Here is a 21,997-nt window from a genome sequence, read left to right on the forward strand (position 1 = left end):
GTCATTCTACATAGATTCGATTACGATAATGACCATTCACCATCAAAATACACATTCCAAGCTCCTCTTATATGACATGCTTCCAAATGATCAGCAAAACTAGTGCGGAATTCTGGCTTCTCTTCTTTTGTGCACCCTCACTGAACAGGGCTGTGGATCTTCAAGTGAGCAGAATTGAAGTCAAAGAGAACATATGCTTAATTTAACTACCACAGCGTTATCCATCGACTATCCATATACTATTGCTCTGATTTCTTCCTGCACATCAGAAACACTCTGAATTATAACTGAGTGGAAAGCCCCCCACCAGGCTCCCTTTCCAATGTCTCACAAAGTCCTGTGCAGAAAATGTCAGGCTTCACCAAGGAAAATCTCCCTGCGGCATCATATCCAATATGGTGGCAGAATCACAAACATATATTAGTTTAATAAATGTGTATTCTTTAAAGATCATCTTCAAATATTAAACTCCTCTGAATATTAAACGAATCCTTCAGGGGGAAGGAATTTAAAATCAAACTGCCATCATCACAACATGGTGCCCTCTGTTCCGTAGAGATGGGCCTGAGCTGCCAACTTTGGATCCAGGCCTGGAGCCAAACATTCCTGGAGTTCTGATTCAGGGCTTTGCTTCACCATGTTGTAGAGACGGGGCAATTCACAAGGAGTTTGACTGAGCCTGTAAAGGGCAGGAGGCTGCAGTAACACCCCAGAAGTAGCCATGGGATGGAATTTTGAAGGCAACACAACTTGTTCTCTACATTTCCCTTCCTTTCCCCACCAGGTCAGGACTGAGGGAGATGGGGCGGGGGTGGGGGAGGGAGGGGGCTGTGCTGAGAGGCTGAGGCAGAATTCATTGCTGGACAGGGCAGGACAGATATGGGATGAGTGCTCCTGCAGGAAGGGTTCAAAACATCTCATCCAAACAACAGTGATTGTGACAGACACACTCACCTGGGAGGGACGGGGGGAATTAAACTATCAATGGATAGGAAAAAACAACCCATCCCCCAATATAAACTTAAAAAAAAAACTTCATAATTTTTAGGGCCAGTTTAATTGTTTTTGGGTGTCTGATTCATAGACTTTAAAGTCAAAATGGATCATTATGATCATCTAGTCTGACTTCCTGCACAATTCAGGCCACAGAATCTCACCCACCCACTCCTGTAACAACCCCCTAACTTATGTCTGAGTTAATGAAGTCCTCAAATTGTGGTTTAAAGACCTCAAGTTGCAGAGAATCCTCCAGCAAGTGACCCGTGCCCCACGCTGCAGAGGAAGGCAAAAAACCTCTAGGGCCTCTGCCAATCTGCCCCGGAGGAAAATTCCTTCCCAACCCCAAATATGCATGGTGTTTGATCTCTTGAGATGGGCAATGCTGCTATAAATAAGATGGCTACTGATGTCCTTTGACCCCATTCTAAGAATGCTTGAAGATCAGGGTGGAGGTAGAAGGAACTAGATGGTAGAAACCCATGCTTGGGACTATAGGCGGACTTCTGCTTGGGGTGAGCTGCTGAAGCAGCCCACTGGACCAATGAGAAGCCAAGGCTGCACAGCACCCAGGCACTTAGCTGCGCAGGGGACAGCCTAATTTTAAAGACACAGAAAACAGGATGGAGTGTCAGCTTAGAAGCTGGAAGAGAGTCAGAGTGGCTCAGGGAGTCCCTGCTGAATTCCCCCTCTCTGTGGAGGAAGTTTTGCACCACTCTAAGAGTTTGGCTGCGGGGACCTGGCAGCTTCCAGTCTGCATGCCCAGGGACCAGAGGCGAAAGATCTGAGCCAGGCCACAGGAGGGTTCCAGGCCAGACAGGCTGGCTGAGTTGGGAGAGGACCCTGCCCACCCAGTAGTGAAGAAGTAGTAAGGAGACTTTTGTTTAAGCTGGCCGCTGCCATGGAGTTGCACCTCTCCGTCTCAGGATATGCCACCCCAGCCGTGCTCCCTGCCTGGGGAAAGTGCCAGGGAGAGAGATGGGATTGGAGGAGTCTGTGAGTGTGAGGGGTGGGGCCTATTTATAAATGTGTATTACTTTTCAGTTAACTTGAATCTCGGCCTTGCCCAGATCCTATTTTCCTGTTCCCAGTAATACCCTCCTCCATTTGTTGCTATTCCTGGTGTGTCATCCCATCACTGGGGTTTGTGCTATTTACCTTATTGTCCCTCATGTACCGGCTGTTACGTCTTGCCAGCTGTTAGCGTGGTCGCTGAGCTTGTCAAGGGACATACCACCCTGGCACAGTGCAAAGTCACTTGAGAGGAGGCAACAGGCAGTGGCAGCAGCAAAGGACCCAGCAGCTAACCCACGTCAGGAGAGGGGAGAAGCCACATCAGATATTGGTGAAAGCAAGCAGGAGGGAGAGAAAAGGGAGGGAGGAAGGTTAAGCCATATCTCGGGGGAGGGGCCACACCAGAAATGGGGGTTCTGTTCTGAGCTCTACCCCTTAGTGACCAGTTCCCTTTTCATTTGAGCACAGTTACAGACTAACACACCTGGGAGGAAAGACTCCAAAATACAGGTAATGGTTGGAGATACTCAGTGAGGAACAAGCCTTGTGGATGGGGATAGCAGCAGATGTGGTATATCTTGACTTTAGTAAAGCTTTTGATACTGTCCTGCATGACCTTCTCATAAACAAACTAGGGAAATGCAACCTAGATGCAACTACTATAAGGTAGGTGTAAAACTTGTTGGAAAACCATTCCCAGAGAGTAGTTATCAGTGGTTCACAGTAATGCTGTAAGGACATAACAAGTGGGGTCCCACAGGTATCAGTTCTGGGTCTGGTTCTGTTCAATATCTTCATCAATGATTTAGATAATGGCACAGAGCAATGGTGGGCAACCTGCAGCCCATGGGCCGCATGCATCCCATCAGGGTAATCTGATTGTGGGCCACAAGACATTTTGCTGACGTTGAGCTGCCCCGCAGCTCCTAATGGCCGCAGTTCACCATTCCCGGCCATTGGGATCTGCAGGAAGCGCCGGGCCGCCGGGATTACCCTGATGGGCTGCATGCGGCCCACCACTGGCTTAGAGAGTACACTTATAAAGTGTGCAGACAATACCAAGCTGAGAGGGGTTGCAAGTGCTTTGGAGGATATGTTTAAAATTCAAAATGATCTGAACAAATTGGAGAAATGATCTGAAGTAAATAAGATGAAATTCAATATGGACAAATGCAAAGTACTTCCCCTAGGAAGGAACAATCAGTTGCACACAAATGAAATGGGAAATGACTGCCTAGGAAGAAGTACCATGGAAAGGGATCTGGGGATCATAGTGGACCACAAGCTAAATATGAGCCAACAGTGTAATGCTGTTGCAAGAAAAGCAAACATCATTCTGGGATATATTAGCAGGAGTGTTGCAAGCAAGACACAAGAAGTAATTCTTCTGCTCTACTCTGTGCTGATTAGGACTCAACTAGAATACTGTGTCCAGTTCTGAGTGCCACGTTTCAGGAAGGATGTGGACAAATTGGAAAGAATCCAGAGAAGAGCGACATAACTGATTAAAGGTCTAGAAAACATGACCTATAAGGGAAGATTGAAAAAAATGAGTTTGTTTAGTCTGGAAAAGAGAAGACTGATGGGGGACATAAGAGGTTTTCATGTACATAAAAGGTTGTTTCAAGGAGGGAGAAAAAATGTTTTTCTTAATATCTGAGGATAGGACAAAAAGCAATGGGCTTAAATTGCAGCAAGGGAGGTTTAGAGTGGACATTAGGAAAATCTTCCTGTCAGGGTAGTTAAGCACTGGAATAAATTTCCTAAGGAGGTTGTGGAATCCCCATCACTGGAGATTTTTAAGAGCAAATTAGACAAACACCTGTCAGGGATGGTCTAGATAATGCTTAGTCCTATCATGAGTGCTGGGGACTGGACTAGATAACCTCATAGAATATGAGGGTTGGAAGGGACCTCAGGAGGTTATCTACTCTAACCCCCAAACAGACTTTTGTCCCAGATCTCTAAATGGCCCCTTCAAGGACTGAACTCACAATCCTGGGTTTAGGCAGGCCAATACTCAAACCACTGAGCTATCCCTTCCACTCAAGGCCCCTTCTGGTCTTATGATTCTATTACACTAAAAAAGATGGAAATAGCAAAATGGATCTGAGTCTGCAGTATGGATGCAGAGGCAAAAGAGCTGGTGTAATTGTGGGCTTTGTGTCCAGAGATGACATGAAGTAGGGAGGTGGTAAGAGAGGGAATTCTAGATGGCGCTGTGAACCTATGTTTAGATCACTGCCCACAATCAGCCACATTTCAGTGATGGATGATATCAGCAAACTGATGGGTTTTCCAAGAAGAGAAAACTGGACACCAGAGGGCACCGTGAGCAAGGTGGATGCAGGTTGCTTCACCTCCAAAGCAGCCCAGAGGGAATCCCCAAACTTTGTCCCCTAAACCCCATCACCCAGCCTCAAGAAATATTGTCCCTGACTAGAGAACCCCCCATCCTGCCTCTTGCTCCGCATCTTCCTCTCCGAACCTGAAAGCACAAAAAAAAAGAAAACGAAAAAAATGGAAGAGATCTGCCTCCCTCCCTGCCACAGACAAAATGGTGTGTGAGCCTGATGGAGCACAACTGATGGCTGTACTACAGCCAGTGGCCACAAATACTCTTCAAATTAAATCTACAGTTTACACCCTTCAGGCCATCATGATTGAAATTCAAAGTGCACGACAAGCTCTGTCCACATCAATGGGTGAAGCAGAACCCAGAATTTCTGGAGTGGAAGATGATTTTAAAGAGAACAAATTATGTATTATGAAGAACTGTAATGGTAACAAGAACGTGGAGACCAAGCTAATTGACCTAGAAATCCACTTGCGACAACGTAATATCAGAGTTATGGGTGTCCCTGAGTGAATAGAGAAACCCTCTGAATTTGTCCCTACATTGCTAGGTAAGTTGTTGGATCTGGCAGTAGATTTTTGTTTTGATATAGAACAGGCACACAGGCCCTTGCCCCCAAGCCAGCTCCAGGAGGTTGCCCAAGAGCACTGATTGTGAAGTTCATGAAGTTTGCTACTAAGGAGCTTACATTACAGAAATCCAGAGGAAAAAAGGAGCTGCTATCAGGAGAACAAGCAATGAGAGTACAACTCTTTCAAAATTATGCCCATGACATGGTTGCAATGAAGGCTGCTTTAACCAAGTGAACAATTGGCCAGAAAGGTGGACTTGAAATATTTTTTAAAATACCCAGCAACGCTCCATGTTGAGAATGGCAAGAAGATAGTTCAGAGGTATGATGAGATAACTAGCTCAGTGGATATGGAAAGCGGTGGATGTGCCATATCTTGACTTTAGCAAAGCTTTTGATATGGTCTTCCACAGTGTTCTTCCCTGCAAGTTAAAAAAGTATGGATTGGATGAATTGACTATAAGGTGGATAGAAAGTTGGCTAGATCGTTGGGATCAGTGGGTAGTGCTGGGGAGGAATGTAGAGATGCTAGAGGGTAGGGATAATGTCCAGAGTGACCTAGACAAATTGGAGGATGGGGCCAAAAGAAATCTGATGAGGTTCAACAAGGACCAGTGCAGAGTTCTACACTTAGGACAAAAGAATCCCAGGCACTGCTACAGGCTGGGGACCAACTCACAGACTCACAGACTTTAGGGTCAGAAGGGACCAATATGATCATCTAGTCTGACCTCCTGCACAAAGCAGGCCACAAAACCCTACCCATCCACTTCTATAACAAATCCCTAACCTATGTCTGAGTTATTGACATCTTCAAATTGTGGTTTGAAGACCTCAAGCTGCAGAGAATCCATCAGCAAGTGACCCATGCCCCACACTGCAGAGGAAGGCGAAAAACCTCCAGGGCCTCTGCCAATCTGCCCCGGGAGGAAAATTCCTTCTCGACTCCAAATATGGCAATCAGCTAAACCCTGAGCATGTGGGCAAGACTCACCAGCCAACACTCAGGAAAGAATTCTCTGCAGTAACTCAGATCCCATCCCATCCAACATCCCATCACCGACCACTGGGCATACTTATCTGCTGATAATCAAAGATCAATTGCCAAAATTAAGCTATCCCAACTGGCAAAACAGCAGTTCTGCAGAAAAGGGACCTGGGGATTACAGCGGAGGAGAAGCTGGATATGAATGTGCCCTTGTTGCCAAGCAGACTAACAGCATATTAGACTGCATTAGTAGGAGCATTGCCAGCAGATCGAAGGAGGTTATTATTCCCCTCTATTCAGCACTGATGAGGCCGCATCTGGAGTACTGCGTCCAGTTTTGGGCCCCCCGCTACAGAAAGGATGTGGACAAATTGGAGAGAGTTCAGTGGAGGGCAACAAAAATAATTAGGGGGCAGGGGCACATGACTTACGAGGAGAGGCTGAGGGAACTGGGCTTGTTTAGTCTGCAGAAGAGAAGAGTGAGGGGGGATTTGATAGCAGCCTTCAACTACCTGAGGATGGAGCTCTGCTGTTCTTAGTGGTGGCAGATGACAGAACAAGGAGCAATGGTCTTACGTAGCAGTGGGGGAGGTCTAGGTTGGATTTTAGGAAAAACTATTTCACTAGGAGGGTGATGAAGCACTGGAATGGGTTACCTAGGGAGGTGGTGGAATCTCCATCCTTAGAGGTTTTTAAAGCCTGGTTTGACAAAGCCCTTGTTGGGATGATTTAATTAGGGTTGGTCCTGCTTTGAGCAGGGGGTTGGACTAGATGACCTCCTGAGGTCTCTTCCAACCCTAATCCTCTATGATTCTATGATAGTGTCATTCAGTTCCCTTCAAACAGAAAAATACCTCAAAAATCTGCACAGTCCTCCCTTGCAAGAGGAGATCCCTATGGAATGATACAGCCATACGAAATTTGTGTACTGCTTTCTGAGATCTGATGTGGCTGCTCTAAAGATGTTGATAGGTGCTAGTTGATATGATAGTTCCTTTTCTTTTTTTCTTTCTCTCATTGGGGTTGAAGACTTAAAGGGCTATTATCAATTTATTTCCTATTGCTTTAATTCATGGAAAAGGAGCATCAATGTAAAATCATTTGATTAGTGATTATACATATATAATTTTTTCTTAGATGGTGCTTCCATATGGAGTAATGTATCAAGGTTCTGTTCATCGTAGGTGATTACTATGCTGTAGTTGTAACATTTGGCTGTGAGGATCTTCAAGTTTCGTCTGATCTGGTTGCGCCTCCTCTGGGTGTGAAGTGTGTGTTTTTAGCCTGTCTAAACAGATTCTTCTTTTTGATTGCATGGTACTAATGTGTAAGTCTCTCTCCATTCTCTTTCTTTTCTGTTTTGTTTTCCAATTTATTTTATTCCTTTTTTTGCCCCCCTCCCAGTACGCTCTGATTGCTTGGAATTTCCTTCTCACCCTTTTAGAATATGTACTAGGAAGTGACACCCTGTCCCTGGATAATTTAACTTTTCTGTTCAGATACACAAGAAGTGTCTGCTGCCCTAGAAAACTTGCAATTTTTTATTTTTTCACAAAATGGCTTTATATTTTCTCTTTATAATTTTAACAACATTGGCTGTGATAATTAAATAAGTCTCCTAGAATATAAAAGGTTTTCATAACCCTGTTAAAAGAAAAAAAATGCATTCAGTGGTAAAAAGGAATACTCGTTAGGTACTTCATGCATGCATGGTTGATTTAGCTTCACAAGATATGTGGAGAGTGGGTAATCCTATGGCCAGAGGCTATAGTATTTTTTTTTCCCTGCAGCTCATTTAAAATACTCAGGATTGGACTATTTCTTTGTGTCACAAGACTTGATCGATTCAGTGACTAATTATGACATTGATACTATTGTATCTGACCATGCTCCTAAACGTATGTCTTTTAGGCCCCCAGGAGACGTATCCACAACTAAAATGTGGAGTTAAAATACCTCTCTGCTGTTTGATACAACTTTTGTTAACTCTGTCCAGCAGGAGTTAGACCTTTTTCTAAAACAAATACCATCATCAGCTGCTGCACTTTGGGAAACCTTTAAAGCTTTCATCAGAGGCTGCCTCATCTCTTACGCCACATTTAAAAAGAAATGGAGAGAATATAGACTTGATAGCCTTGTGAAGGAAACTAAGTCCTTGGATGTAGACTATGCTTCTACCCCTTCCCCAGAGAAACTCAGAACCCCCATCAATCTAAGCTATGAAATCAACAAACTTCTATGCCAAAAGGCTGAGTTTTGCTTTATTCTCTTTGAAGCAAAACTACTGGGAATTTGTCAAGAGGGCTGGCAAGCTGTTGGCATACAGACTTAAGCAAAAGGCTTTCAGAAATAAGATTGTAGCTGTTCACAATAGTAGCAATAATTTATATTCAACATAGTCAGATATTAATGAACAATTTCTACAGTTTTATCTAAACTATATTTAACTGAAGAAGAAATCAGTAAAGAGGCCCTAGATAACTTTTTTTGGTAGATGGTCTCTGCCACAGATGTCTGACTCTCAGAAGCAATTTTTAGATGCCCCTGTAAGGGGTTCTGTGGGGCTGCTCCTGGCACTCCCCCCAGAAAAAGACCCTGGTGATGCCCTGGTGAGGACCCTTCTGCCCTTTCCTCTGCCGGTTGCAGGCACACTTAGCGCCTGACTCAGGCAGTTTGGAGAGCCTTCATGTGATGATTAATTTTTGTGCTCTGTCACTGAGTACACAAGAGGCAAAGAAAGGTTCGAAGGAGTTCATTCCTAGTTAGTTAATATTCAGTAACCTTTGTTAGCCCTAGATAATCTTGTTGACCCAGAAGAATTGAGAGCTGCAATTGGCTAATTGCTTTCACTTGCCATTTTACTTTTGCACCACACAATATTTAAAAGGTGGGTTCTGAAAGACAAAGTAACCCCCTGTTAGAACCCAGAATAATTTTGCAATGGAACCTCTGGGAGCAACAACTGTTTTCTTCGTGATTTGTGTCTCTTGCCTTCTTTTCCTTTCAGCATGGAGAAAGTTGTCTGGAAGTGGAAAGCTGCCGCCTGGCCCTGTTGCTTTTCCCATCATAGGGAACACGCTACAGCTGAATAAAAGGAACTTGCCCCAATCTATACATGAGGTAAGCAGGATTTCTCCTTATGCAGGGCTTCGGCTCAGTTGGACATTAAGCAGAGCCTGGGGAAAGAGAACACTGAAATTTCTGGGGTTTGCGCAGTGGCTCAACTCCTCATGTTTAAGGCTGAATATTTTTTCCCCAGTAATATATAGTCTTGAATGCTAGATACAACCTGTTTCTGGCAATATGTTATTTTTATGATAATGTGTCTTATTCACAGGTAAACCAGAATGCGGCCTCTCAGTTGTGCTGCAGCCTGTACAAGTTATCCTTTAGTGAGGAGTGTGGTCTGGTGGGTTAAGCAGGGAAATGGCAGACAGAAACCTTGGGTTCTGGTCCCAGGTCTGCAATTGATGCCATGTATGTGCCTGGGGAAATGACTGAAGTTCTTTGTGTATTTCCCACTTGTAAAATTAATCTAATGATACTTGCCTTCTTCACAGGACCAGGGTAAGGCTTAGATTGTTGCTCTGCTCTGTAAAGTTGACATCTCCTCCCAGGTGGAGATCCAGAAAGGACAGTGATAGAAGAAGGGCCCTCCTCCCCACACACACTCAGGGGTGAAATTGCCTGATGGGAGGACTCAGGCCCAGTGTTCTGGTGGACTTACCTTTCCTTGGCAGCTGAGACTGACTCTGTATCCTAGTGGTTAGGCCTAGGCTGCTCGCCCTGGATGTGGGAGACCCATGTTCCTTTTCCAATTACAATTCACGTATTGATACGCAATGGAATGGCTTCAACAGGAAAGTCCTCTTCCAGAATGACCCATAGTGTGGTGGTTTAGGCCTGGGCACACTCCAGAGAGAAGGGAGACCTGGTTTCAGATCCCTTCTTCACATCAGGTATGGGGGGGAATTAAACCCGGCTCTCCCACATCCCAAGTGACTACCATTCCCACTAAACTAACAGTGATGCGGGGGGGTTGGGGAGGGACCTCCTCCTCCTCCTCTTCTGGCACCTGGTGTATGGGGTCTATTAGGTGTGATTTAAGACCAGATGAGCTAGGGAGGGAACACTGCATTTGAGGATCCAGCCAGGGTTCGGGCATGTGTTAGGCACTGGCCATAAGGACTGAGGTAGCCATGTGCATGCCCAGCAACAGATGTTATAAGTGCCTCAGGGAATTCAGGGGTGGAAACTTAGACACTGAGGGAGTTAAGGTGCCTAGAGGGTTAGCTGGGGGTTTTCAGGATCTACATTTTGCATTTAGATGCCTATATTCCTTTTTGGGTGTAATCCTTACTGGCAGGAGAGTTCTCGCATCAGTTTGTAATTAGATCCATACTCATTCTTATTCTTAAGTGGATTTAGTAAAAATGTATTGGTCCTTTGTCTTAATCTTTTACAGCTCAGTGTGAAGTATGGCCCGATTTTCACAATATACTTGGGCTCACTGCGAGTTGTGGTGCTGTATGGACAGGAGGCTGTGAAGGAAGCTCTGATTGATCAAGGGGACGAGTTCAGTGGAAGAGGAAAACTGGCACTGGCTGACAAGCTTGCAAAAGGAACAGGTACATTTCTAACAACTTCGGCATGTAGAGCTGATGTTCTCTGTATGTGGAGAACATGACTGAGAAGACAGCTCGTGTTTCACTTAGCCCTGTTCTTTGGAGGATACTAAATTTACCCACCTATTTATGTCCCAGTGTATTTCTTATTTTTACATGGTATCAGTATATGTACTTTGCTCTAATTACTGTGACAGTTTACACTGTGTTGGAGAACAAAATACAGCCATTGGGCATGGCCTCCAATGAAATTATTTTTCTTGTTCATAATTGCTATTAACAGGAATGAGATTAATGTGTGGGATTTTGAGTTACATACACATATCAATGTAATGTAGTGTCTCTAGTAGAATACACATACAATAATGTTTGTGTTCACGTTGAAACTTTCAATGACCAATATTTCCTTAGGTTAGAAATTTAGCAGATTTAGTCTGCGCCCCCTTCATTCCTGTCCTCCCTTTTCCAGGCATTATATTCAGCAATGGGGAGCGGTGGAAACAGCTTCGCCGATTTGCCCTCACCACCTTGAGAAACTTTGGGATGGGGAAGAAAAGTGTTGAGGAACGGATCCAGGAGGAAGCCTGTTTTCTGGTGGAAAGGCTCAGAAACACACACGGTGGGGAATTGCTGCATGTAATTTGGAAACTGAGTCAGCTAAAGACTTGTCTTCCTTTATTTTGTGATATTAACTTTGGTTCAAACACCTTATAATTCAAGCCCAGGGGTGGCCAACCTGAGAAGGAACCAGAGAAGAACCCAGAATTTACCAATGTACATTGCCAAAGAGCCATAGTAGTACATCAGCAGCCTCCCATCAGCTCCATCCCCCAGCGCCTCGCACCTGCCAGCAGCCCAGCCAGTCAGCACCTCCTGCCTCCTGCAATCAGATGTTTTACATGCTCAGGAGGCTCTGTGGGAGAGAGGGAAGAACAAGGGCATGGCAGGCTTGGGGGAAGGGGCAGGGGCCTTTGGGGGAAGGTGTGGTGTGGGGGCAGAGCAGGGGTTTGAGCAGTGAGCACCCCCTGGCATATTGGAAAGTTGGCGCCTGTAGCTCCAGCCTATGCAAGGAGCTGCATATTAACTTCTGAAGAGCTGCATGCGGCTCCGGAGCCACAGGTTGGCCATCCCTGCTCAAGCCATTACCTGCACGTATAACAGTCTGTGTTCATGTAAAGGAAAAATATGTGAGAAAAGTTCCCGAAATGACCTTTCCTGGCTGTTATTTCCAGTGTTTTCTACCTTCTGATCTGTGGCCAATGGGCAAATGGAAAATGTTTGTGCAGAGTAGGCAGAAGCTAACACAGTGAACCATCAAAGAATCCTGTGGCACCTTATAGACTAACAGACGTTTTGGAGCAGGAGCTTTCGTGGGTGAATACCCACTTCGTCAGATGCATGTAGTGGAAATTTCCAGGGGCAGGTATATATATGCAGGCAAGCTAGAGATAATGAGGTAGTTCAATCAGGGAGGATGAGGCCCTGTTCTAGCAGTTGAGGTGTGAAAACCAAGGGAGGAGAAACTGGCTTTGTAATTGGCAAGCCATTCACAGTCTTTGTTTAATCCTGAGCTGATGGTGTCAAATTTGCAGATGAACTGAAGCTCAGCAGTTTCTCTTTGAAGTCTGGTCCTGAAGTTTTTTTGCTGCAGGATGGCCACCTTAAGGTCTGCTGTAGTGTGGCCAGGGAGGTTGAAGTGCTCTCCTACAGGTTTTTGTATATTGCCATTCCTAATATCTGATTTGTGTCTGTTTATCCTTTTCCGTAGCGACTGTCCAGTTTGGCCGATGTACATAGCAGAGGGGCATTGCTGGCATATGATGGCATATATTACATTGGAGGACATGCAGGTGAATGAACCGGTGATGGTATGGCTGAACTGGTTAGGTCCTGTGATGGTGTCGCTGGTGTGGATATGTGGGCAGAGTTGGCATCAAGGTTTGTTGCATAGATTGGTTCCTGAGCTAGAGTTCCTATGGTGCGGTGTGCAGTTACTGCTGAGAATATGTTTCAGGTTGGCAGGTTGCCTGTGGGCGATGACTGGCCTGCCACCCAAGGCCTGTGAAAGTGTGGGATCATTGTCCAGGATGGGTTGTAGATCCCTGACGATGCGTTGGAGAGGGAATTTTAGCTGGGGACTGTATATGATGGCCAGTGGAGTCCTGCTGGTTTCTTTCTTGGGTTTGTCTTGCAGTAGGAGGCTTCTGGGTACACATCTGTCTCTGTTGATCTGTTTCCTTATTTCCTCATGCGGGTATTGTAGTTTTGAGAATGCTTAGTGGAGATTTTGTAGGTTGTAGGTGTTGGTCTCTGTCTGAGGGGTTAGAGCAGATGCGGTTGTACCTCAGTGCTTGGCTGTAGACAATGGATCGTGTGATGTGCCCGGGATGGAAGCTGGAAGCATGAAAGTAGGCATAGTGGTCGGTAGGTTTCCAGTATAGGGTTGTGGTAATGTGACCATCACCTGTTTGCACCGTGGTGTCTAGGAAGTGGACCTCCCGTGTAGATTGGTCCAGGCTGAGATTGATGGTGGGATGGAAGCTGTTGAAATCGTGGTGGAATTTTTCCAGAGTCATGCCCCTTCTCTACTGACGCTACATTGATGACATCTTCAGTGTGTTGGGCTAATAAGTCACCAGGCCTACAGCTTCTTTATTCCGATTTTCTTCTCTGCTAGATGTCTGATACAAGTCTGGCATCTACACTGTATGGGGATGGCCTCCCAAATAAATCACTGTGTACATTTACAGTGCTTTCTCAGTGATGAATATTCTTTTATTTATTTATTTATTTATTTGTGTTCTATTAGTTTCTAGAGGTCCCAGCCAAGACTGGGGCTCCTTTGCCAGTAGGTTGTGTTAACAAACAGCTGGAGACAGTCCCTGCCCCAAGCAACGTACATATTAAATACACATGAAGAAGAAAAAGTGGAGAAAGGAAGAATTATTTTCTCTCTTTTAGAGACGGGGAACTGAGACAGAGAGAGATTAAGTGACTTGCTCGAGGTCACATCTGGAAGTTTGTGGCACAGCTGGGAATTGTCTCCAGATTTCCTGAGATACCAGGCCACTGCCTTAACCGCAAGACCATCTTGCCTCTTGCAATATACAGTGCAACATTAAGGGCTAAAATGAAGTTGACTCTCCATTTGGGTGAATTGTGTGTGTGAGAGGAGAATGCATGCAGAACCTTCTCCACCTATGATACAGACACAAGAGAGAGCCGCTTTACTGCTGTTGCCACTTGTGTATCCTGAGCCACGGGCAGCTGCTCCTGTAGATAATGACTCAAAAGGAATCTGCGTGGGTGAGGGACAGAGGTGAAAGTAAGCCACTGTGGTAGCAGCAGCAGAAGCCCCTGGCCCTTTAAATCACCCCTGAGCCCTGGGGCTCCCAGCCACCTCTGCAGCTGGTAGCTCCGGTGGTGATTTAACGGGTGTGAGGCTCCCAGCCGCTGCTACTGCAGCTGGAACCCTAGGCCACTTAAATCTTGATTTAAACGGCCCAGGTATTTAAAGGCCTGCCTCTTCCTGTTGAGGCCACGTCTCTTCTGGTCCTGCCCCCACAGCTCAGGGTCCAGCGTACGGTAAGTCCTTTAAGTTACTTTCTCCCCTGGTGAGGGACATGAGGCAAGAACACACTGCATGGAGAAAATGCTGCTTCTGGATGTTCTCCCTGTGCAATGTGGTCTCAAGTCAGAGGGGTGAAGTCTTGTAGACAATTGCTTTGAATATTGTATAGGTCCCGCTGCATTGTAGGAGTTTGTGATGATGCTACAAGCAATGGCTCAGGTAGAATCCTCTGAATGCAAGATCGTCTTTTGAAAGGAATACTGTCAGTCAGGCGTGTAAGGAGCCCATGACAGACAGGCAGGTGTCACTCAGAGAGGAGCCCATAGAGGGACCGATGATCCCTATTCAGACCAGAGTGTGTCCGGCAAACAGCTGCAAAGGAGACAGTGTGAAAACTGATTCCTAGCAAAAGGGGATAATTATTTAATATAAATTTACAGAAATAGCATTGGGGAAGCCTTATGTGGAGAATGAGGTAAATATCGGTGTTAATTTTCATGTGCACCTCAGTTTAGCTGTGTGATATTATCCTGCCTGGCTGTACTGAATTACATAAAAGGAGGATGAAAGGGGACACTAAGAGGAAATGAAGTAATGGCAAAGGTAAGTACGGTCAGAGAGAATGCCAAGGGTAATAATGGAGAAGCTGTTAATCTGAGAATACCCCCAGCATAGCTTCAGCTATTTGGAAAGTATTCTCTTCCCAGACAGAAACTAGCATCCAACAGGGATACTAAAACCTTATGGATTTTCACCCAAGCAGGAAGGGGGTTGAGTGAGATGGAGGTAACTGAGCTGAATGGAACTTACCAAAGCTTGCAAGGAAAGATTGTTTAGGTAAAAGGAATGTGTGTAGAAACCTTTATTGTTTCTAGTTTTTGCTCTGTGTGCTGCATACCTTTGGGAGGATATATAACACTTAGTTTTGGAGAAATTGTGTTTGAGTCACTTTGATCCTCTGCTGGTCCCAGTCCCTGGAGGGAAAGGGCTCATGGGTGTCCAGCACAGAGCAACCTGTCCTGCTACCATAGTTGGGAAGTAATGAGCCTGCTGCCCAGATATTCAGTCCAGGGGTTGTTGGACTGAGGAGTTCCTCCCATTCAGAGAGGGGCAGGAACTCAGGCCTATCACCTGAGGGGGGCTCTTGAGAGGGATTGAAAGGAGTCTAAAGCCTAGTTTACCCTGGAACTGTGAGACCATAACTTACCCTCCTCAGTGAATATTAGGGACTGCCCTCTTGGCCTGGGGCCAGAACATCCAGAACGTCCCAGTAACATCAATGGGTGTGATGCTGTAGGTGAAAATACTGAATTAAAAACTGGACTCTGGTTTGGTTTTATTGCAGAGCGACCCTTTGACCCCACCATCCCTCTCACCCATGCTGTCTCCAACATCATCTGTTCCATTGTCTTTGGGGACCGGTTTGATTATGAAGATCAGAAGTTTCTAACATTAATTAATCTCACAGAGGAAAACAATGAACTCTTTCGCTCTCTCCTGGCACAGGTGTGTTCAGTGTTTTTTCCCACTCTTCTCCTTTATAAAGGAGGAAGGGACAGAGATTTCTTTCTTTTACCATTCATTCTCCTTAAACAATTATTATTTCAGATTCCCATAATGTTTCTATTCTCCTCATTAGGCTGTAGCTGTTACCAATTCCAGCCTCAAGCTTGTTTCTGAGGATAATTTAAATTCCCACACAAAACACTTCATTTGCTCAGAATTAAAACATTAGCATCCAAACTATTGCAGTTCACATTCCTTAGTATATTCACAATGGGATACCTGAATATGGTCGCATTCCTCACCGGCAAAGCAAACTCCTTTTCATTTCTGGTACACAATCACTCACATATCCCATTGCTGAAATGCACCAAATGCACAACAGTCAAACTCAGTGGAAATCAATGGAGTTACAGCAGCAGAGAATTTGGCCCCTTCACTCCAACTGGAGGAAGACTAAGATATCTTTTACTTATATAGTCTATAATGTTTTATTACTGCCTACGAAAATCTGTATTCCGAGTTAGGTTTGGGAACTTGAGTGTGATTTTCAAGAACAGCATGTGAATATTGGGGATGGTTTTGTGTTGGAAATAATGGAGATTATTGTAGTGAATAGAACTGAGTGTCACTGCAGTTTATGTGAGGAATAGGTGTGTATTGAGTAGAATGAGTTAGTGAAGCTGGGGAAGCTCTTTAGAATCCATTTGCACAGGAACGTGCTACAGAAGTATTGTATTGCGCTGCTGTAACTGAGTCAATTGAGTCAACTGATGATTTGTTGTGTCCAGATAAACCAAGGTGTGCTTTTCCTTCCATCATTCTAGCTGTACAATTTTTTCCCAACTCTCATGGATTATATCCCTGGGCCTCACCAGCTGTTAATTAAAAATTCGGAGGAATTTAAAAGGTTTGTTCTAGAGAGGATGAAGATGCACAAAGAGTCTCTGGATCTTAGCTGCCCTCGAGACTTTATTGATGCTTTCCTCATCAAAATGGAACAGGTAAGTGAGGGCAACAGCCCTTCCCTTTTCTGTGGAGTGGGTTATACCTATCATGGGTATTTATCACTCTGTACAAGACCCAAAGGCAGACCTGGTCTCTGCCCCTGGAACTTACATTCTAAAAGCCAAGCCCTGCTCACCTCATTTGTGTGAATAGTGCCGGTGATGCCAGTGGGACTACACCAGTGAGTAAGACAAACAGGGTATGTGCACACTGCAATGAAAGACCCACAGCACAGCCACAGCTGGCCCGAGTCGGCTGACTTGGGCTTGAAGGGCTCAGTCCGCAGGGTTATAAAATTGCAGTGTAAACATTGGTGCTTGGGCTGCAGCCCAGGTTCTGGGCCTCTTCCCTCTTTCTGGGCGTCAGAGCCTGGGCTCCAGCCTGAGCCCATTTGTCTACATTTGCAACATTATAGCCCCTCAACCTGATTCTCACGAGCCGGAGTCAGCTGATCCAGGCCAGCCATCGATTTTTAATTGCAGTGTAGACGTTTTAAAAGGACGGAGCACCCAAACTAGGTCTCAAAAGCACATGGAAACAGGTAGATTTTTCTCTGTTTGTAATTTAGTCATTGAAAGAGTTTTTATTAAGTGAGTGGAGAGAAGCACTTTTACTGCTCTGTGTTAGCATTGTGAAATTAGCAGGAGAAAGCAGTTTCAAATGGCTGCCTATGCCCACACCTACAGACTTAACCTACTACCTGCTTTTTTGGAAACCCCTCCTGCTAATCTCATGTAATATTTTGCAACGGCAGCTTATTACGAGTTCTGTCAGTGCACTCCTTGTTCAACAGGTAGCCAGGCATTTGTGTTTTCAGTGGATTTTCGCTTCCGTTGGAGCATCAGACTCAATCCATCTGGCTCCAAGATTAAAAATTGGTTAGAAACATTTGGTTTCGTTTCTAATTCAGGGTTATCAAGGCAATTAGTGCTGCCCAGACAAACAAAATAGGAAAGCAAAGGAATCAACAACAACAAGTTCAATGTTAACAGTTAGAAATACAGATGAAAACTAACTTGGTTACTGTAATGCTCCAGTTCTCCTCTTTACAAAAGACCACAGGTTTCCACAGGAATAGCCTAAAGTACTCTGCAGTGCTACTGCAATCTCCAGGGCTGTGGCCCATTTTTTGTAAGGATTTTTATAAAGATGTTGAGTGGGTCACAGAACAGGTAGAATATGAGAGGGTTTGGGCCTGTATGAATCAATCCCACACTCTTACAGTCAATGATCAAACAACTGTAAGAAGTCTCTCTACAGGAGCAACAGAATGACCAGTCAGAATTTAACACTGAAAACTTGGTGAGAAGCACACTAGACTTATTCCTTGCTGGAACGGGGACAACCAGCACCACCCTGAGACATGGACTCCTGATTCTTCTGAAATACCCAGATATAGAAGGTACCATACAGACACACACACACAATTTTAAGTCTTGGGAAGCTGAGGGGATAACATGGCTCAAGGGATCTCTAATGGATACAGACCCCTGTCCCTTAAGTCACCAGATCAAATCTGGCTTGGGCTGGAAGTGAGCTGTGTCACCACTGTGCACAGGCTGATATATGTGAGAGGTGTTTGAGGATGGGTGTTTTAGTTCAGTTTGTGTAGACAGGTGTCTGCATTCAAAAAGCACCATTACAACTGCCATTACTCGGCCTCCTTATGGGCGGTCTCAGACTGAGTAGGCCATTGTGACTGGATTCCTGTCTCACCTCGTGGTTCATGTTAAGGCTCATGGGCCAGGAGAAAGTTTGTGTGTTTGTGTGTGGGAAGCCTGCGCTGCCATTGGTCAGATGGTGCCTGGTCTGTGGGTAACAGGTACCTTTGGATTCCAGGGCTTTCAGACGGGCACCCTCCACTCAAATAAAAGCAAAGACATTTCATTTTAGGATTTAATAATCTTGTAGGTGTCAGGATTGAGTAAGGGCTTAAATCAAAATCTGCAAGTGCTAGAGATTTATCAAAACCCAGCTAATATACAGCGCTAATTTCCACCTCATCGGCTTCCTCCATGCTGACGGGTATGATTGACTTTGGTGGGGGGAAATTTTAGGCCTCAGTCTCTTGCACAGCAGTTAGTTATATGCTCTGGTGATAACATCACATTGTGCTCTCTTTTATAACATAACCAGACATGAGCCATATCACTGCCCTAATAATAACATTATAGGCATTTTGTCCTAGATACCATGTACAGTAGTTTCTGTAACCCAAAACTAACCGTTATATTATTATAACTCAGGGGTCAGCAACTTCTGGCACACGACTCGCCAGGGTAAGCACCCTGGCAGGTTGGGCCAGTTTGTTTACCTGCTGCATTGGCAGGTTCAGCAAATCGCGGCTGCCACTGGCCGCGATTTGCTGTCCCAGGCCAATGAGGGTGGCGGGAAGCACTGTGGGCTGAGGGATGTGCTAATCACGGCTTCCCGCCGCCCCATTGGCCTGGAGCAGTGAACCACGGCCAGTGGGATCTGCGGTCAGCCAAACCTACCTACGCGGCAGGTAAACAAACTGGCCTGGCCCACCAAGCGAGCTGCGTGCCAGAGGTTGCTGACCCCTGTTATAACTTGTTATATTCCCAACGTGCATCTGCTGAGACGTGTGTATTTCTTACTATGTGATAGCATGGGGCAAAATTATGGGAATCCTGTTCTTTAGCTTTATTGTTAACCTTGTTCATTTGATGACAGAGAAAGTTCATGAAGAGATTGACCATGTGATTGGCCGAAGCCGAAGCCCCTGCATGGCAGACCGAAGCCAGATGCCCTACACAGATGCTGTGATACATGAGATCCAGAGATTCATTAACCTTGTCCCATTGAATGTCCCACATGCAGTGACCAGAGACACTCATTTCAGACAATATGTTATCCCAAAGGTTAGTTCTCAATGTTTCTCTGAAAAATCCTGTTCTTCTACCTTTTCCTTTTTTCAGTTTTGAATTATTCACAACAAAAATGTTTGCCTCTAAGTGTGCATTAGTTTCCCTCTTTTTGGGAGCCACTTCTGGGAGGTCAATTTCTGAGATGGTTCCATCTCCGGCAATCTTTAGATGTGCTGAGGTGTTAATATACACCACAACCCACAGTGACCACATCCTAGGTTGCTAACTGAATTTCACTTTGAGTTGTATAGGGATTTTTAGCATAACCATATTGTTAATTAGTTATGGGGAAACTATTGGTGTGATGACTAAATTATAAAGACAAGGGAAACTCAAATGCTTCCAAATAGCATCTAAGACTAACACCTAACATTTCTGGATCTTAGCCAGTCTTTTCCAAACCTCTTTGATGTAGAAACCAGGGTCGTAATCTAATGGAAGCAGCCTTTCTTATGAAATTCCAGGATCTAGTTGTTCCAGGTGGGTTGCAGTTTTGGTGGGGTTACCTTTTCTCATGGAATCTGAGTATTTCTAGGTCTGGTTGAAGGCATGAATTTCCAGGAGATGCAAGGAAATGAAAGAAAGAAAAATGTGTCCCACTAACCAGCTCAGTGAATTCTGGAGACTTTTCAGTTTCAACAGTATCCATTTAAACGTTCTTTATCTGTGTTTACTAATTCAGGGCACCACTATATTCCCTGTTCTGCAGTCGGTCCTAGGTGACAGCAGAGAATTTCCAAAGCCAGAGCAATTTAACCCAGGACATTTCTTGGATGAAAATGGTGCCTTTAGGAAGAGTGACTTCTTCATTCCTTTTTCTGCAGGTAAAAAAAGCCATGTTTGTTTCAGGTCCAGACCATTCTCTCTTAGCTTTGTCTTGAGTATACAAAGAGTTCTCAAACTGTAGTCTGCAGAGCCTTTTCGGGCCATCCCTGAAGCAGAGCCTCTCACAACAGGGAAGCATCTGTCGGTCTCCAGTCTCTTTTTTAACTAACTGAACATGCACTACTCTCAACTCTGCCTGGCAACTTCACATCTTCCTTTGTCTGTCTGTGTCAGCCCACCATGGACGAATTGTGATTGAATGCACATGCAAAAGTAAAACTGAAGGGAGTAACATGCAACAGAGCAGAAGCCATCTGCATAGTCACTTGGAGAGAGATCAGTGTGGGTTGCTTAGCTTCTCAACTTTACTCCAATCAGTGAAGATCCCTACACTCTGTTAATAAACCCTGTATGCTGTTCTCCTCCATTCTGCTACTCAGCATGCCTGCACCTCGCTGTCTGTTAATTCTGCCTTCCACTCAAGAACCACTGTGTCATTCCTCCCTTAAACATATTACCTAGCTCGGGACCTGCATTAACTATTATCAAACCTCACACCTGCCCACCCGTCTCCACATATTGGTATTTAAAAAGCTACTTACTCTATGGAACGCAGCCTTTAAAATGATCTGTGAGTGGCTTCTTAAACCCCCAAATAATATAAAACTTAATCCTGCCTTGAATGCAGGGGACTGGACTAGATGACCTCTCAAGGTCCCTTCCAGTTCTATGATTCTATGAAATGCTTTTATACCTTCCTGAACTCTGAGAGATGGCCATTATCCTCCATGTGGTGACCCTGAATCACTCTGTGCATCTAATTTTAATCTGGAGGTTTAGTTCCATTGTAACAGTATTTTACATATTTTGAAAAGAAAGATCTCCTGCATCTTCTTGATATTCCTTTTTTATTGCAGGGAAACGGATTTGCGTGGGAGAGGCTCTGGCTCGCATGGAGCTATTTTTGCTACTGACAACGATTTTGCAGAATTTTACCTTGAAATCTCCCATTGACTCCAAGGACATTGATATAGCTCCGCTACCAAGTATAGCAGTAAATGCACCAAAACCGTACCAGCTCTGTGTTTTGCCTCGATAAAGACCATGAAAAGTCATTTCTGTGTCCTACACCAGTAGTGAATTTGATTGTCTATGATCCCGGACTCATTAGTACAGTGACAGAAATGAACTCACGGTCTCGAAACAGAAAGTTAAATAATCTGGCTTTTTAAGTAACTGTGATGTAACAAAATTAAGTGCAATACCAAAAAAATAACATAGGCATGTACAATACTCCAGCAATGTTCTCAGACTGTCTCAGGTGTGAATCTGTTCCTGACATAAGTTGGGTATGTTTTCAGTTCATTTGTGGTGCAGTTGACAACAATGGAAGCTACTTTTGACAGCCATAAATGCTCCTTTATTTACAAGGGGCTAGTAACCGTTTCCACTCTTGAGGTCTGATCAGCCAATCAGAGTAAATTGTGGTGATGTAATGCTTATGATTGGACAGCCTGCTTTGATGTGGGGAGTTTCTGTGGCATTGGACTGAACTAGAGTTCTCCCTCCCCTGCTCATTCATGTAATTTCAATTTAGCTCAGTGGAATTAAACTTTCACTTAATAAAGATTCTTCTTATTTCTCCAGCTCAC

General features: G+C 44.7%; 1 protein-coding gene across 1 annotated transcript; it reads left to right on the top strand.

Moving 5' to 3' along the window:
- The first annotated feature begins 8,842 nt into the window (after window positions 1–8,842).
- LOC115655593 (cytochrome P450 2H2-like) lies at window positions 8,843–21,976 on the top strand. The gene is made up of 9 exons (XM_030571215.1): window positions 8,843–9,045; window positions 10,391–10,553; window positions 11,020–11,169; window positions 15,467–15,627; window positions 16,452–16,628; window positions 17,893–18,034; window positions 19,327–19,514; window positions 20,203–20,344; window positions 21,263–21,976. Exons 1-9 carry the CDS (start codon window positions 8,866–8,868, stop codon window positions 21,442–21,444), a joined length of 1,485 nt encoding a protein of 494 aa, XP_030427075.1. The 5' UTR covers window positions 8,843–8,865; the 3' UTR covers window positions 21,445–21,976.
- Window positions 21,977–21,997: the final 21 nt, after the last annotated feature.

This window comes from Gopherus evgoodei, chromosome 7 (genome assembly GCF_007399415.2).
Source record: "Gopherus evgoodei ecotype Sinaloan lineage chromosome 7, rGopEvg1_v1.p, whole genome shotgun sequence".
Classification (NCBI taxonomy): domain Eukaryota; kingdom Metazoa; phylum Chordata; order Testudines; family Testudinidae; genus Gopherus; species Gopherus evgoodei.

Coding starts and splice junctions, on each gene's coding strand:
- LOC115655593 (XM_030571215.1), top strand. CDS start 8,866: ATGGAACCTCTGGGAGCAACAACTGTTTTCTTCGTGATTTGTGTCTCT. Junction 10,554..11,019: donor CAAGCTTGCAAAAGGAACAG/GTACATTTCTAA, acceptor TCCCTTTTCCAG/GCATTATATTCAGCAATGGG. Junction 11,170..15,466: donor AAGGCTCAGAAACACACACG/GTGGGGAATTGC, acceptor GTTTTATTGCAG/AGCGACCCTTTGACCCCACC.